Here is a 16,611-nt window from a genome sequence, read left to right as displayed (position 1 = left end):
GGGCTTCTCACTGCAGTGGCTTCTCTTGTTGTGGATCATGGGCTCTAGGCACATGGGCTTCAGTAGTCGTGGCACGTGGGCTCTAGGCACGTGGGCTCAGTAGTTGTGGCTCGTGGGCTCTAGAGCGCAGGCTCAGTAGTTGTGGTGCATGGGCTTAGTTGCTCTGTGCCATGTGGGATCTTACTGGACCAGGGCTCAAACCCATGTCCCCTCCATTGGCAGGCGGATGTTAACCACTGCGCCACCAGGGAAGTCTCCCCCCATTGTGGTTTTGATTTGTGTTTTCCTAAAGACTAATGATGTTGAGCGTCTTTACATGTGCATATTTGCACTTTGTACTTTGGAGAACTGTCCTTTCAAGTCCTTTGCCCATTTAGAAAATTGTCTTTTTTTTTTTTAACATCTTTATTGGAGTATAATTGCTTTATAATGGTGTGTTAGTTTCTGCTTTATAACAAAGTGAATCAGCTATACATAAACATATATCCCCATATCTCCTCCCTCTTTCATCTCCCTCCCACTCTCCCTATCCCACCCCTCTAGGTGGTCACAAAGCACCGAGCTGCTCTCCCTGTGCTAAGCAGCTGCTTCCCACTAGCTATTTTACATTTGGTAGTATATATAAGTCCATATCACTCTCTCACTGCATCTCAGCTTACCCTTCCCTGTCCCCATGTCCTCAAGTCCATTCTCTACATCTGCATTCTTTATTCCTGTCCTGCCCCTAGGTTCTTCATAACCATTTTTTTTTTTTTTTTTTTTTTTTTAGTTTCCATATATATGTGTTAGCATACGGTATTTTTCTCTTTCTGGTTTACTTCACTCTGTATGACAGACTCTGGGTCCATCCACCTCACTACAAATAACTCAATTTCGTTTCTTTTTATGGCTGAGTAATATTCCATTGTATATATGTGCCACATCTTCTTTATCCATTCATCTATCGATGGACACTTTGGTTGCTTCCATGTCCTGGGTATTGTGAGTAGTGCTGCAGTGAACATTGTGGTACATGACTCTTTTTGAATTATGGTTTTCTCAGGGTATATGCCCAGTAGTGGGATTGCTGGGTCGTATGGTGGTTCTATTTTTAGTTTTTTAAGGAACCTCCATACTGTTTTCCATAGTGGCTGTACCAATTTACAGTCCCACCAACAGTGCAAGAGGGTTCCCTTTTCTCCACACCCCCTCCAGCATTTATTGTTTGTAGATTTTTTGATGATGGACATTCTGACTGGTGTGAGGTGATACCTCATTGTAGTTTTGATTTGCATTTCTCTAATGATTAGTGATGTTGAGCATTCTTTCATGTGTTTGTTGGCCATCTGTATATCTTCTTTGGAGAAATGTCTATTTAGGTCTTCTGCCCAGTTTTGGATTGGGTTGTTTGTTTTCTTGATATTGAGCTGCATGAGCTGCTTCTATATTTTGGAGATTAATCCTTTGTCAGTTGCTTCATTTGCAAATACTTTCTCCCATTCTGAGGGTTGTCTTTTTGTCTTGTTTATGGTTTCCTTTGCTGTGCAAAAGCTTTTAAGTTTCATTAGGTCCCATTTGTTTATTTTTGTTTTTATTTCCATTTCTCTAGGAGGTGGGTCAAAAAGGATCTCAGTGTAATTTATGTCATAGAGTGTTCTGCCTTTGTTTTCCTCTAAGAGTTTGATAGTGTCTGGCCTTACATTTAGGTCTTTAATCCATTTTGAGTTTATTTTTGTGTATGGTGTTAGGGAGTCTTCTAATTTCTTTCTTTTACATGTAGCTATCCAGTTTTCCCTGCACCGCTTATTGAAGAGGCTGTCTTTTCTCCATTGTATATTCTTGCCTCCTTTATCAAAAATAAGGTGACCATATTTGCGTGGGTTTATCTCTGGGCTTTCTCTCCTGTTCCATTGATCTATATTTCTGTTTTTGTGCCAGTACCATACTGTCTTGATTACTGTAGCTTTGTAGTATAGTCCGAAGTCCGGGAGCCTGATTCCTCCACCTCCATTTTTCTTTCTCAAGATTGCTTTGGCTATTTGGGGTCTTTTGTGTTTCCATACAAATTGTGAAATTTTTTGTTCTAGTTCTGTGAAAAATGCCAGTGGTAGTTTGATAAGGATTGAACTGAATCTGTAGATTGCTTTGGGTAGTATAGTCATTTTCATGATGTTGATTCTTCCAATCCAAGAACATGGTATACCTCTCCATCTGTTTGTATCGTCTTTAATTTCTTTCATCAGTGTCTTATAGTTTTCTGCATACAGGTCTTTTGTCTCCTTAGGCAGGTTTATTCCTAGGTATTTTATTCTTTTTGTTGCAATGGTAAATGGGGGTGTTTCCTTAATTTCACTTTCAGATTTTTCATCATTAGTGTGTAGGAATTCAAGAGATTTCTGTGCATTAATTTTGTATCCTGCTACTTTACCAAATTCATTGATTAGCTCTAGTAGTTTTCTGGTAGCGTCTTTGGGATTCTCTATGTATAGTATCACGTCATCTGCAAACAGTGCCAGTTTTACTTCTTCTTTTCCGATTTGGATTTCTTTTATTTCTTTTTCTTCTCTGATTGCTGTGGCTAACACTTCCAAAACTATGTTGAATAATAGTGGTGAGAGTGGGCAACCTTGTCTTATTCTTGATCTTAGTGGAAATGGTTTCAGTTTTTCACCATTGAGGACAATGTTGGCTGTCGGTTTGTCATATATGGCCTTTATTATGTTGAGGTAAGTTCCCTCTATGCCTACTTTCTGGAGGGTTTTTATCGTAAAATTCAATATCGTTGAATTTTGTTGAAAGCCTTTTCTGCGTCTATTGAGATGATCATATGGTTTTTATCCTTCAATTTGTTAATATGGTGTGTCACATTGATTGATTTGCGTATATTGAAGAATCCTTGCATTCCTGGGATAAACCCCACTTGATCATGGTGTATGATCCTTTAAATGTGCTGTTGGATTCTGTTTGCTAGTAGTTTGTTGAGGATTTTTGCATCTGTGTTCATCAGTGATATTGGCCTGTAGTTTTCTTTCTTTGTGACATCTTTGTCTGGTTTTGCTATCAGGGTGATGGTGGCCTCGTAGAATGAGTTGGGGAGTGTTCCTCCCTCTGCAATATTTTGGAAGAGTTTGAGGAGGATAGGTGTTAGCTCTTCTCTAAATGTTTGATAGAGTTCGCCTGTGAAGCCATCTGGTCCTGGGCTTTTGTTTGTTGGAAGGTTTTAAATCACAGTTTCAATTACAGGGCTTATGATTGGTCTGTTTATATTTTCTGTTTCTTCCTGATTGAGTCTCAGAGGGTTGGGCTTTTCTAAGAATTTGTCCATTTCTTCCACGTTGTCCATTATATTGGCATATAGTTGCTTGTCGTAATCTCTCATGGTCCTTTGTATTTCTGCAGTGTCAGTTGTTGCTTCTCCTTTTTCATTTCTAATTCTATTGATTTGAGTCTTCTCCCTTTTTTTCTTGATGAATCTGGCTAATGGTTTATCAATTTTGTTTATCTTCTCAAAGAACCAGCTTTTAGTTTTATTGATCTTTGCTATTGTTTCCTTCATTTCTTTTTCATTTATTTCTGATCTAATCTTTATGATTTCTTTCCTTCTGCTAACTTAGGGTTTTTTTTTATTCTTCTTTCTTTAATTGCTCTAGGTGTAAGGTTAAGTTGTTTATTTGAGATTTTTCTTGTTTCTTGAGGTAGGATTGAATTGCTATAAACTTACCGCTTAGAACTGCTTTTGCTGCATCCCATAGGTTTAGGGTTGTTGTGTTTTCATTGTCATTTGTTTTCTAGGTGTTTTTAAATTTCCTCTTTGATTTCTTCAGTGATCTCTTGGTTATTTAGCAGTGTATTGTGTAGCTTCCATGTGTGTGTATTTTTTACAGATTTTTTCTTGTAATTGATATCTAGTCTCATAGTGTTGTGGTCAGAAAAGATACTTGATACGATTTCAATTTTCTTAAATTTACCAAGGCTTGATTTGTGACCCAAGATAGGACCTATCCTGGAGAATGTTCCATGAGCACTTGAGAAGAAAGTGTAGTATTCTGTTGTTTTTGGATGGAATGTCCTATAAATATTAATTAAGTCCATCTTGTTTAATGTATCATTTAAAGCTTGTGTTTCCTTATTTATTTTCATTTTGGATGATCTTTCCATTGGTGAAAGTGGGGTGTTAAAGTCCCCTAGTATGATTGTATTACTGTCGAGTTCCCCTTTTATGGCTGTTAGCATTTGCCTTATGTATTGAGGTGCTCCTATGTTGGGTACAAAAATATTTACAGTTGTTATAGCTTCTTCTTGGATTGATCCCTTGATCAGTATGTAGTGTCCTTCTTTGTCTCTTGTAATAGTCTTTATTTTAAAGTCTATTTTGTCTGATAAGAGAATTGCTACTCTAGCTTTCTTTTGATTTCCATTTGCATGGAGTATCTTTTTCCATCCCCTCACTTTCTGTCTGTATGTGTCCCTAGGTCTGAAGTGGGTTCTTGTAGACAGCATATGTACGGGCCTTGTTTTTGTATCCATTCAGCCAGTCTGCTCCAGGTTGGAGCATTGAATCTTACATTTAAGGTAGTTATCCATATGTATGTTCCTATTACCATTTTCTTAATTGTTTTGGGTTTGTTATTGTAAGTCTTTTCCTTCTCTTGTGTTTCCTGCCAAGAGAAGTTCCTTTAGCATTTGTTGTAGAGCCGGTTTGGTGGTGCTGAATTCTCTTAGGTTTTGCTTGTCTGTAAAGGTTTTAATTTCTCTGTCAAATCTGAATGATATCCTCGCTGGGTAGGGTAATCTTGGTTGTAGGTTTTTCCCTTTCATCAGTTTAAATATGTCCTGCCACTTCCTTCTGGCTTGCAGAGTTTCTGCTGAAAGATCAGCTGTTAACCTTATGGGGATTCCCTTGTATGTTATTTGTTGTTTTTCCCTTGCTGCTTTTAATATTTTTTCTTTGTATTCAATTTTTGTTTGATTAATATGTGTCTTGGCATGTTTCTCCTTGGATTTATCCTGTATGGGACTCTCTGCGCTTCCTGGACTTGATTGATTATTTCCTCTCCCATATTAGGGAAGTTTTCAACTATAATCTCTTCAAATATTTTCTCAGTCCCTTTCTTTTTCTCTTCTTCTTCTGGGACCCCTATAATTCGAATGTTGGTGCGTTTAATGTTGTCCCAGAGGTCTCTGAGATTGTCCTCAATTCTTTTCATTCTTTTTTCTTTATTCTGCTCTGCAGTGGTTATTTCCACTCTTTTATCTTCCAGGTCACTTATCCGTTCTTCTGCCTCAGTTATTCTGCTGTTGATTCCTTCTAGAGAATTTTTGATTTCATTTATTGTGTTTATCATTGTTTGTTTGCTTTTTAGTTCTTCTAGGTCCTTGTTAAACGTTTCTTTTATTTTCTCCATTCTACTTCCAAGACTTTGGATCATATTTACTATCATTACTCTGAATTCTTTTTCAGGTAGACTGCCTATTTCCTCTTCATTTGTTTGGCCTGGTGGGGTTTTACGTTGCTTTCATCTGCTGTGTATTTCTCTGTCTTCCCATTTTGCTTAACTTACTGTGTTTGGGATCTCCTTTTCGCAGGCTGCAGGTTCGTAGTTCCCGTTGTTTTTGGTGTCTGCCCCCGGTGGCCAAGGTTGGTTCAGTGGGTTGTGTAGGCTTCCTGGTGGAGGGGACTAGTGCCTGTGTTCTGGTGGATGAGGCTGGATCTTGTCTTTCTGGTGTGCAAGACCACGTCCAGTGGTGTGTTTTGGGGTGTCTGTGACCTTATTATGATTTTAGGCAGCCTCTCTGCTAATGGGTGGGGTTGTGTTCTTGTCTTGTTAGTTGTTTGGCATAGGGTGTCCAGCACCGTAGCTTGCTGGTCGTTGAGTAGAGCTCGGTCTTAGCGTTGAGATGGAGATCTCTGGGAGAGCTTTCGCCATTTGATATTACATGGAGCTGGGAGGTCTCTGGTGGACCAATGTCCTGAGCTCGGATCTCCCACCTCAGAGGCATAGGCTTGATACCCAGCTGGAGCACCAAGACCCTGTTAGCCACATGGCTCAGAAGAAAAGCGAGAAAAAAAATGAAAGAAAGAAAGAAAAAATAAATAAATGAAATAAATTTCTTAAAATAAAAGGTAAAAAATAATTATTGAAAATAAAAAAATGAAAACGTAATTAAAAAAAAAAAAGAAAGAAGAGAGCAACCAAACCAAAAAACAAATCCACAAATGATAGCAAGCGCTAAAAACTATACTTAAAAAAAAAAAACAAAAACGGACAGACAGAACTCTAGGACAAATGGTAAAAGCCAAGCTATACAGACAAAATCACACAAAGAAGCATACACATACACACTCACAAAAAGAGAAAAAGGAAAAAAAACTATATATATATATATATATATATATATATATATATATAAAAGGAGGAAGAGAGCAACCAAATTAATAAACAAATCTACTGATGACAATTAACTCTAAATACTAAACTAAGATAAACATAAAACCAGAAAGAAATTAGATGCAGAAAGCAAACCCTAAGTCTACAGTTGCTCCCAAAATCCACTGCCTCAATTTTGGGTTGATTCATTGTCTATTCAGGTATTCCACAGATACAGGGTACATCAGGTTGTGGAGATTTAATCCGCTGCTCCTGAGGCTGCTGGGAGAAATTTCCTTTTCTCTTCTTTGTTCGCACAGCTCCTGCGGTCCATCTTTGGATTTGGCCCTGCCTCTGCGTGTAGGTCGCCTGAGGGCGTCTGTTCTTCACTCAGACAGGATGGGGTTAAAGTAGCAGCTGGTTAGGGGGCTCTGGCTCACTCAGGCCGGGGGGAGGGAGGGGTACGGAATGCGCGGTGAGCCTGCGGTGGCAGAAGCCAGCGTGTCATTGCAACAGCATGAGGCGTGCTGTGTGTTCTCCCAGGAAGTTGTCCCTGCGTCACGGGACCCTGGCAGTGGCGGGCTGCACAGGCTCCTGGGAGGGGAGGTGTGGATAGTGACCTGGGCTTGCACACAGGCTTCTTGGTGGCTGCGGCAGCAGCCTTAGAGTTTCATGCCCGTCTCTGTTGACCACGCTGATAGGCGTGGCTGCTCCCGTCTCTGGAGCTTGTTTAAGCGGTGTTCTGAATCCCCTCTCCTCGCACCCCAAAACAGTGGTCTCTTGCCTCTAGGCAGGTCCAGCCTTTTTCCTGGACTCCCTCCCGGCTAGCTGTGGCACACTAGCCCCCTTCAGGCTGTGTTCACACAGCCAACCCCAGTCTTCTCCCTGGGATCTGACCTCCGAAGCCGGAGCCTCATCTCCCAGTCCCCACCCACCCCAATGGGTGAGCATAGAAGCCTCTCAGGCTGGTGAGTGGTTGTTGTCACCGATCCTCTGTGCGGAAATCTCTCCGCTTTGCCCTTCCTAGTGTGTGGAAACTTTTCCTCCTTCACAGCTCCCTCCCAGAGGTGCAGGTCCTGTCCCTATTCTTTTGTCTCTGTTTTTCTTTTTTCTGTTGCCGTACCCAGGTACGTGGGGAGTTTCTTGCCTTTTGGGAAGTCTGAGGTCTTCTGGCAGGGTTCAGTAAGTATTCTGTAGGAGTTGTTCCACATGTAGATGTATTTCTGATGTATTTGTGGGGAGGAAGGTGATCTCCATGTCTTACTTCTCTGCCATCTTGAAGGTCTCCTCTAAGTTGTCTTTTTACTGTTGAATTGTAAGAGTCCTTTATATATTCTGGACACTAGGTCCTTATTAGATATATTATTTGCAAATATTTTCTCTCATTCTGGGACTTTCTTTTCACTTTCTTGATAATGTCCTTTGACATACAGATGTTTTAAATTTAAATTTCATTTAAAAATTTTAATTCGAGTTCAGTTTATTTTTTCTTTTGTTGCTGGTGCTTTGGTGTCATATCTAAGAAACCATTGCCTAATCCAGGGTTATGAAGACTTACACCTATATTTCCTTCTGAGAATTTTATAGCTTTAGCTGTTAAATTTAGGTCTTTGATCTATTTTGAGTTAATTTTTATATATGATATGAGATGGGGTCCAAATTCATACTTTTGCATGTGGATATCTTTTTGTCCTAGAACCGTTTGTTGTCAAGACTCTTCTTTCACGTTGAATGGTCTGGACTTCCTTATTGAAAACAAGTTCACCATAGGTATATAGGTTTATTTCTAGACTCAGTTTTATTCAGTTGATCTATCTGCCTATCCTTATGCCAGTTCCACACTGTTTTAACTACTGTAGCTTTGTAGTTAAGTTTTGAAATCAAGAAGTGTGAGTCTTATAACTTGGTTCTTCTTTTTCAAGATTGTTTGGCCATTCTGGGTCCCTTGCATTGCCATATGAATTTTAGGATCAGCTTATCCATTTCTGCAAAAATGACATTTAGAATTTTGACAGAGATTGCACTGAATCTGTAGGTCAATTTGGGGAGTGTTGCCATTTTAACAATATTAAGTTTTTCAATCTATGAACATGAGATGTCTTTCCATTTACTTAGATATTCTTTAATTTCCTTCAGTATTTTGTAATTTTCTGTGTACAAGCCTTGCATTTCTTTGGTTAAATTTTTGTCAAAGTATATTTTTCTTTTTGATGCTATTATGAATGGTATTGTTTTCTTAATTTCATTTTCTGACTGTTCATTGATAATGTATAGAAATACAACTTATTTTTGTATATTGATCTTGTATCTTACAACTTTGCTGAAGTCATTTATTCTAATTTTTTTGTGTGGATTCTTTAGGATTTTCTACGTATAAGATTATGTCATTGGCAATAAAGATAGTTATATTTCTTCCTTTCCAATCTGGATGTCTTTTATTTCCTTTTTTGTCTAATTGTCCTGGCTAGAACTTCCAGTACAATTTTTAACAGAAGTGGCGAGAGCAGACATATTTATCTTGTTCCGAAGTTTAGGGGAAAAGCTTTCAGTTTTTCACCATTAAGTATGATGTTAGCTGAGAAATGTATATTTTTTAAAAATTTTATTTCAAAGTGATTACAGATTCATAGCAATTTGCAAAAGTAGCACAGAGAGGCCTCCTGTATTCTTCACCCAGTTTTTCCCAATGAGTACATCTTGTTTGTTTTTTGATTGAACTGGGCCCTTGGCAGTGAGAGTGCAGAGTCCTAACCAGTTGGCCACCAGGGAACTCCCTCAATGAGTACATCTTAAATAACTACATTGCAATATCAAAACCAGGAAATTCATATTGGTATAAGGTGTGTGTGTAGTTCTGTATCATTTTATCACATGTATAGATTCATGTAGCCACCACCACAATCATGATACAGAACTATTCTATCTCTACAAAGATCTCTGTTAGGCTACCCCTTTGTAGTTATGCCCACTGCCCTCCCTCTCACCGTCCTTAACCCCTGGCAACCACTAATTTGTTTTCCTTCTCTACAGTTTTGTCATTTTGAGAATCTTATATATGTCTTCATACAGTTTGTAAATTTTTGGTATTAAGCATATTTTTAATTCAAATTATTTTCCTCCTTTTGTTTTCTTAAAGATAGCATTTCTTTTCCTGTTTTATAGGTGCAGTAACTTCTCAAGTGCCAAGATAATGGAATTAAAAAGATTTCTATTTCCTATAGTATATTTACTTTGAGAGCCCACTTTGTCTGATATTCTTTGCTCAGTGTTTGATGTTGCAAGTTTTTGAGGGGTGGGTAATGGATGAGAATAGTTTGAATTACACATACCTCAAAAAAAAGTCTGATGATTTTTCTTAATTTTCTTAATTTTTCCTGTGGTAAGTAGAATCATTTAAATTTGTTTCTTTGATCTCCAAATGCAGCATTTTGAAATAGATTCTTAGGAAGTTCTTGATGATGATGGTGGTGATGTTTTTCTCTGAGAAGCAATTTTAAAGGCAATGACAAAATAGCCATACACCTTTGCTACCACTGTTATTTTGTGTGTGAGAGAAAAATCTTTATTTTGGTCAAATTGATGCATGTACATACGTGTTTACATCATATAATTCCACGTGTGTGTGTATATGTATCTTACATAGAGATAATTCCATATGTACACACATGTATACACAGGAACAAATCAAAACAGCCAACAATTTTCTGTCACATCCCTCTCTATTTGTGGTTGCTGCTCAACAGACAAATTGCACTTTAAGCCATTTTAGCTTTTTTTCCCCACATTATCTATTGACTTACTATGGAATATGAAGTTTACACATGTGTGCTGTCCCCTTCTCCCCCAACCCCATGTTTTCCCTTCCCAGATCCTTATTACATATAGTCCAAGCTTCACCTGAGTTGCAAAATTTCTCTCAATGTAAATCAGAGAATTCTAATGGCTTCATGTGTATATATATATTTTATTCATGAAATATTTTCTGGGGCCCTCCATCTTCCTACTTCTTTCTGGACTGTTTTACTCTTTCTTGGCCTTCTTTTTACTGTTTTCCTTTAAATTTCTTTTATCTTTTATCTGTCCTATGTTGGAACTTCTGTAGCCTGGATCCTGTCTTTCTCTTTCTTGGTTTATTCTCTCATTTTGATGAAGTGCAGCTTATAGTAACTTCCTGAAAACAGGTGTATGAGAGATAGTTTGCATGTCTGAAAAAGTCTTTATGCTTTTTATTTGATTGCTGGCTTAACTGGATTTAGAACTGTAAGTTGAAAATAATTTAATTTTTCCTTATCATTTTTAACACATTCTTTCATTGTTTTCTAGCTTCCTCGATATTGAGAAGTTAGTATCATTCTGATTCTTGGTTCTTTGTGGTCTATTTTTCCCTCTGCAAGCTTTTGGGATCTTCTCTTAACTCACCCGTCTCAGGAACTGAGAAATTTTGTGATGATGTGCCTAGGCTTGAGTCTTTTTTCATTCATTGTGTTGCATACACGCCAGGCCCTTTTAATCTTGTAACTCATTTCTTCGGTTTTGAGAAACTTTCTTGTATTATTTCTCTAATGATTTTCTCTCCTCAATTTTCTCTGCTCCTTTTTTCCCCCTACAACTATTAGTTGGATATTGGACCTCCAAGATTTTCTAGTTCAAAGTTGTCTTTTTTGCCCATGTGTTTCTCTTTCTTTGTTCTCTTTTCTGAATTTCTTTAACCATTTCAATGAATTTAAAAATTTCTGTTATTGAGTTTTTTCTTGTTTTGTTTAATAAAAAGATAACTTTGAGAAATAGTACAATTAACGGCCAGTAGGAAGTAATGTGCTATTAGGTTACACTACCTGACTTCTGACATCAGATCACTTGTTATTTAATTGGGAAACCATACATATATTCTGTGATTATCCTAAATTCAGACTCTTTATCTCAATATTCAATGCAGCAAAGATTATGTGCTGTTTGGTAAGATAACATAAAATAATTAGAGTAGGTGCAATTCAAAGAAAAATATACATGCAGAGAATGCAACAACTAGTTTTGCGAGGCACTTTTGCTATGGATTATGTAAAGTAACAGAATCTTTTTGGTGTAATTTCATAGGATGATTTTTCAGGATTGTCACCATACGAAAAGAAGAGACTGAAGAACATATCAGAAAATGCAAACTTTTTTGCTTCTCTTCAGTTGTCTGAGGTTTGTGTGGAGTTTCTAATTAAAACTGAGATACTATTCCTCTTGCCAGTAGGTTGATAAAATACTCATAGTATCAGGTTTCATAGTGTCAAATGAGGGAGGGTAAAACTAGGAGCAAGATTTTCACTTAATAGAAAGAGGTTACCATATTTTATTGATTCCAAGACATTTTTTTGAAATTGGCATATTAAAACTATAACTGGCAGCTTCCCCTCACGCCTTTTTTGGTGGTACATAAAATAATGGTGTCTTACGAACAGTTGTCTTGGATTCAAAGAAACAGGGTATGTTCCAAGAGGTTGCTTTAACTAAAGGTTAAAGGTGAAGTGGGAGGGATGGGTTAAGGGATGTGTGGTAGAGGAGAGAGAGGACGGCTTTTTTTTTTTTAAACTTTAAGAATAGATGCGAGGAACTTTCCTGGAGGTCCCATGGTTAAGATTCCGAGCTTCCATTGCAGGGGGTGCAGGTTCAATCCCTGGTCAGGGAACTAAGATCCCTCATGCAGTGTGGCAAGGCCAAAAAAAAAAAAGAATAGATGGGAATATGCTTTGTATAGGAAACTTTAAGGATAAGTGGCCAGAAGTATGGTAATGTTTTATAATCATTATTACTAAAGGTATAATTTACACTGAAGGTCTTCACACTGGGGTAAAATTTCTATGTGTGAGAGAATAGCTGTTTAGGAGGGTGATGTTTTCCCCCAAAATACATTAAATCCTTGGCTTTATTAAATAGCTGTTTGGTTTCTCTGAATACCAGATTCCTAAATATTCAGTGTGTATTTGCATCTTGAGGGGAGGGAGGGCGAGTTAATATAAGGGACTAAATTGTTGAGTCACTAACAGTTGAAAATTCATAAGAAATTTAAACAAAAGTATCTCTGATTTTGACTTTAGTTAACAGAAATTCTGATTTGATTTGTGGAAGTATAACCTGTAACTTTTCTGGAAAACACCAAAGTAGGATTGCCTGTAGTAGAATTTAAACTTTTAAATTTGTAATAGTATATTTGATAAATGTTTAATGTTTAATCATGTAAACTTGTTAGCAACCTGGTCCAAGGTATCAGAATGTCAGTACATTAGATAGTATTATATACTTGTCTTTATTATTGATAGTGTATTTGTCTCATGTCTACTAGAAGAACAGGTATCATATCTCAAGGTTCTTTAGTTCCTATATAGATCTTGGTTTAGTGTGGATACAGTAGCAGATACTTAATATTTTAGAAGGAAAGCTATGTAGTTATAAGATAGTGTTTTTTTACATGTGTATGTTTTGTGTATTTTGCAGTCAGCTGCAAGGCTCCGTGAAATGATAAAGAAGAGACAGCCTCCTGAATCCAAAAGGTAAAAGATTTGGTTTACATTTCCTGTACCATGATATATTGCTGAGTTGTTTTATAATTTGAAAAACTGGTTCAACATAGTAAAATAAATAGCAGATCAGAAACTCTGTAATTTAATGTAATTTAATCTTAATCCTTTATAGGAACTCTGAGGGAATGCTACCTTTTAATAACTCTAAAGTTCTCATCTTCATTAAAGGACTATACAGGAAATAGAATCTTGAGAGCTGAATTTTGTTTATATTTATTATTGCTGCTAATGGAGAGAAATCTTTATTACCACTAAATTGTTCTTATTTTTGTCTGAGAAACTGTTCTTAAGGATTCTTCTACTTTATTTTTCTGGCTGTCTTTTTGCTTCTCAATTTGTTTTTTCTTTCCCATTCCTAGAATAAAGGAAGGAAATGAGCATTTGTTGCACATCTATGAAATACAGTGCAGTGACCTAAAATTTTTATACTGCATTATCTCATTTATTTCTGGCAAAAATTTTGTGGGATAGAAAACAGGCTCAAAGAGGTAAAGTACTGATAATTTGCTCAAGGTCAAAGTAGTTCTTAAGTGGAAGCTTCAGGATTTGAACTCCAGGATTCTTTAGGTTTCTCTCCTCTTCATTTTAGCAGGGCTTATGTATAAGTGAAGAAACTGAAAATCTTGGCATCAGTAGACCATTTTTTTAGTGCTAGATGCTAATGAAATGTAGCATCATTTAATTGGTATGATTCTCATACAGGTCAGCTAGCTTGAGAAAAGCTAAACCTTTAATTATGACCAGGTATCTGCGAGTGTGAAAAATTATTACAGGAGGAACATCATTAACGCTGGAAGATAATAGCACCGGTTCTGTTGTCAATTCGTCATTAGCTTATATTTGCATATTTTTTATTAGCAAAGATTAATGTTTTTTTCCTCACCTAAGTCACAGAATTTCAGCACTTAGTAGTTGTATAAGTATTAGTATCCAGTAGATAGAGCAGAAGTTATATAATATAGAGGAAAGAGCATAGCTTTTGAAATTTGGCAAACATGATTTCAAGTTTCAATTCAGCAACTTATAGCTGTGGTATTAACTTTGGACGATTTATGTAATTTTCTTTCCTTATCTGTAAAGTTGGCATTATGCCAATCTAGAGGGGTTTAAGTTTTAAAAAATTACTAAATATATTATACATACAAAGAAGCACATATGAAGTATTTTTTTATTAATCAATTTATTTTTTTAAAAATTTATTTATTTATTTTTGGCTGTGTTGGGTCTGCGTTGCTGTGCGTGTGGGCTTTCTCTAGTTGCAGCGAGCAGGGGCTACTCTTTGTTGTGGTGCACGGGCTTCTCATTGCAGTGGGTTCTCTTGTTGTGGAGCACTGGCTCTAGGCACACGGGCTTCAGTAGTTGTGGCACGCGGGCTCTAGAGTGCAGGCTCAGTAGTTGTGGCACACGGGCTTAGTTGATCTGTGGCATGTGGGATCTTCCCGGACCAGGGATCGAACCCGTGTCCCCTGTATTGGCAGGCGGATTCTTAATCACTGTGCCACCACGGAAGTCCCCACATATGAAGTATTTGTATAGTTGAAAAAATAATAGTAATTCAAGCACCCATCCATGTACTTGCCATCCAGGTCAATAGAAATTTATAGTACCTCTTAAGGCCCTCCCTCCAGATAACAGTCATTATGTGAATTCTTATTTATTTATTTATTTGGCTGCGTGGGGTCTTAGTTGCGGCACACGGGATATTTCGTTGCGGCGCGTGGGCTTCTCTGTAGTTGCGGTGCGTGGACTCTAGAGCATGTGGGCTTAGTTGCCCCGCAGCATGTGGGATCTTAGTTCCCCGACCAAGGATCGAACCCGCATCCCCTGCATTGGAAGGCTGATTCTTAACCACTGGACTGTCAAGGAAGTCCATTATGCTGAATTCTGTGATAATCAATCCTTGTATTTATTTATAGTTTTACCACCTGTGAATGTATATTTAAACAGTGTTTTGCTTATTTTGTCCTGTTTTTTATATTGACATACAATGTGCCATTTTTATATTCTGGGATTTTATTTTGCTCATTTTTATATCTTTATGTTTTATTTTATTTTATTTTTTTAAAATTATTTATTTATTTATTTTTGGCTGTGTTGGGTCTTCATTGCTGCACGCGGGCTTTCTCTAGTTGCAGCAAACGGGGGCTACTCTTCATTGTGGTGCACGGGCTCCTCATTGCGGTGGCTTCTCTTGTTGCGGAGCACCGGCTCTAGGCGCGTGGGCTTCAGTAGTTGTGGCTCGTGGGCTCTACAGCGCAGGCTCAGTAGTTGTGGTGCATGGGCTTAGTTGCTCAGCGGCATGTGGGATCTTCCTGGACCAGGGATCGAACCCATGTCCCCTGCACTGGCAGGCGGATTCTCAACCACTGCGCCACCAGGGAAGTCCCTATATGCGCCACCAGGGAAGTCCCTATATCTTTATGTTTTAAAATTCATTCATGTTGATGTGTACAGCTTTACTTCATCATGTTTTTTCTTCTGTATGAATGTGCTATGTTGATGGACAGTTGAATTGTTTCTTTTGTCAGTATCACACTTTTGCTTATTATGGCTTTAAGTTTTGACATTGGGTAGTCAGTCCTCTAACTTTGTTCTTCTCCTTAAATATTGTGTTAGTTCTTCTGTGTCTTTTGCCTCCCTGTATAAACTGTAGAATCAGTTTGTCAATATCCGCAAAATAACTTGCTGGGATTTTGATTGGGATTGCTTTGAATCTATAGATTAAGTTGGGAAGAACTGACATCTTGACAATATGTCTTCTTATCAAAGAACATGGATAATCTCTCCATTTATTTAGTTCTTTGATTTCTATCATCAGAGTTTTGTAGTTTTCCTCATATAAATTTTATAAATATTTTCTTAGATTTATGCCTAAGTATTTCATTTTGTTTTGGTTTATAATTTAAATGGATTGTATTTTAAATTTCAAATTTCACTTGTTTCTTGCTGGTATATAGGAAATCAGTTGACTTTTGTATATTAACCCTGTATCCTACAACCTTGCTATAATCACTTATTACTTCCAGGAATATTTTTATCCATTCTTTTTTTTTTTTTTTTTTTAATAAATTTATTTTATTTATTTATTTATTTGGCTGTGTTGGGTCTTCGTTTCAGTGTGAGGGCTTTCTCTAGTTGCGGTGAGCGGGGGCCACTCTTCATTGCGGTGCGTGGGCCTCTCACTGTCGCGGCCTCTCTTGTTGCGGAGCACAGGCTCCAGACGCACAGGCTCAGTAGTTGTGGCTCACGGACCTAGTTGCTCCGCGGCATGTGGGATCTTCCCAGACCAGGGCTCGAACCCGTGTCCCCTGCATTGGCAGGCAGATTCTCAACCACTGCGCCACCAAGGAAGCCCTTATCCATTCTTTAGAATTTTCTAAATAGACCATCATATCATTTGTGAACAAATACAGTTTTATTTCTTTCTTCCCAATCTTTATACCATTTATTTCCTTTTCTTCTATTATTGCATTAGCTAGAACTTTCAGCACAGTGGGGTTTTTTTTGTTGTTGTTAGTTAGTTAATTAATTAATTAATTTTTGGCTGTGTTGGGTCTTCGTTGCTGCACGTGGGCTTTCTCTAGTTGTGGCGAGAGGGGGTTACTCTTCCTTGTGGTATGCGGGCTTCTCATTGCAGTGGCTTCTCTTGTTGTGGAGCACGGGCTCTAGGCGCACGGGCTTCAGTAGTTGTGGCATGT

The 16,611-nt window shown here is 37.8% G+C and overlaps 1 protein-coding gene across 5 annotated transcripts in view; it reads left to right on the top strand.

Moving 5' to 3' along the window:
* Window positions 1–16,611, top strand: part of WDR76 (WD repeat domain 76) — a 61,821-nt gene that overhangs the window by 6,250 nt on the left and 38,960 nt on the right. For all 5 annotated transcript variants that reach the window (XM_036841675.1, XM_036841676.1, XM_036841677.1 and 2 more), the window contains 2 exons: window positions 11,442–11,534; window positions 12,828–12,883. In XM_036841675.1, coding sequence (XP_036697570.1) covers window positions 11,442–11,534; window positions 12,828–12,883 — 149 coding nt within the window. The remainder of the gene's footprint in view (window positions 1–11,441; window positions 11,535–12,827; window positions 12,884–16,611) is intronic.

Source organism: Balaenoptera musculus, chromosome 2, assembly GCF_009873245.2.
Source record: "Balaenoptera musculus isolate JJ_BM4_2016_0621 chromosome 2, mBalMus1.pri.v3, whole genome shotgun sequence".
Classification (NCBI taxonomy): Eukaryota; Metazoa; Chordata; class Mammalia; order Artiodactyla; family Balaenopteridae; genus Balaenoptera; species Balaenoptera musculus.
Note: the sequence above shows the minus strand (reverse complement) of the source record. Positions and strands in the feature narration are given on the sequence as shown.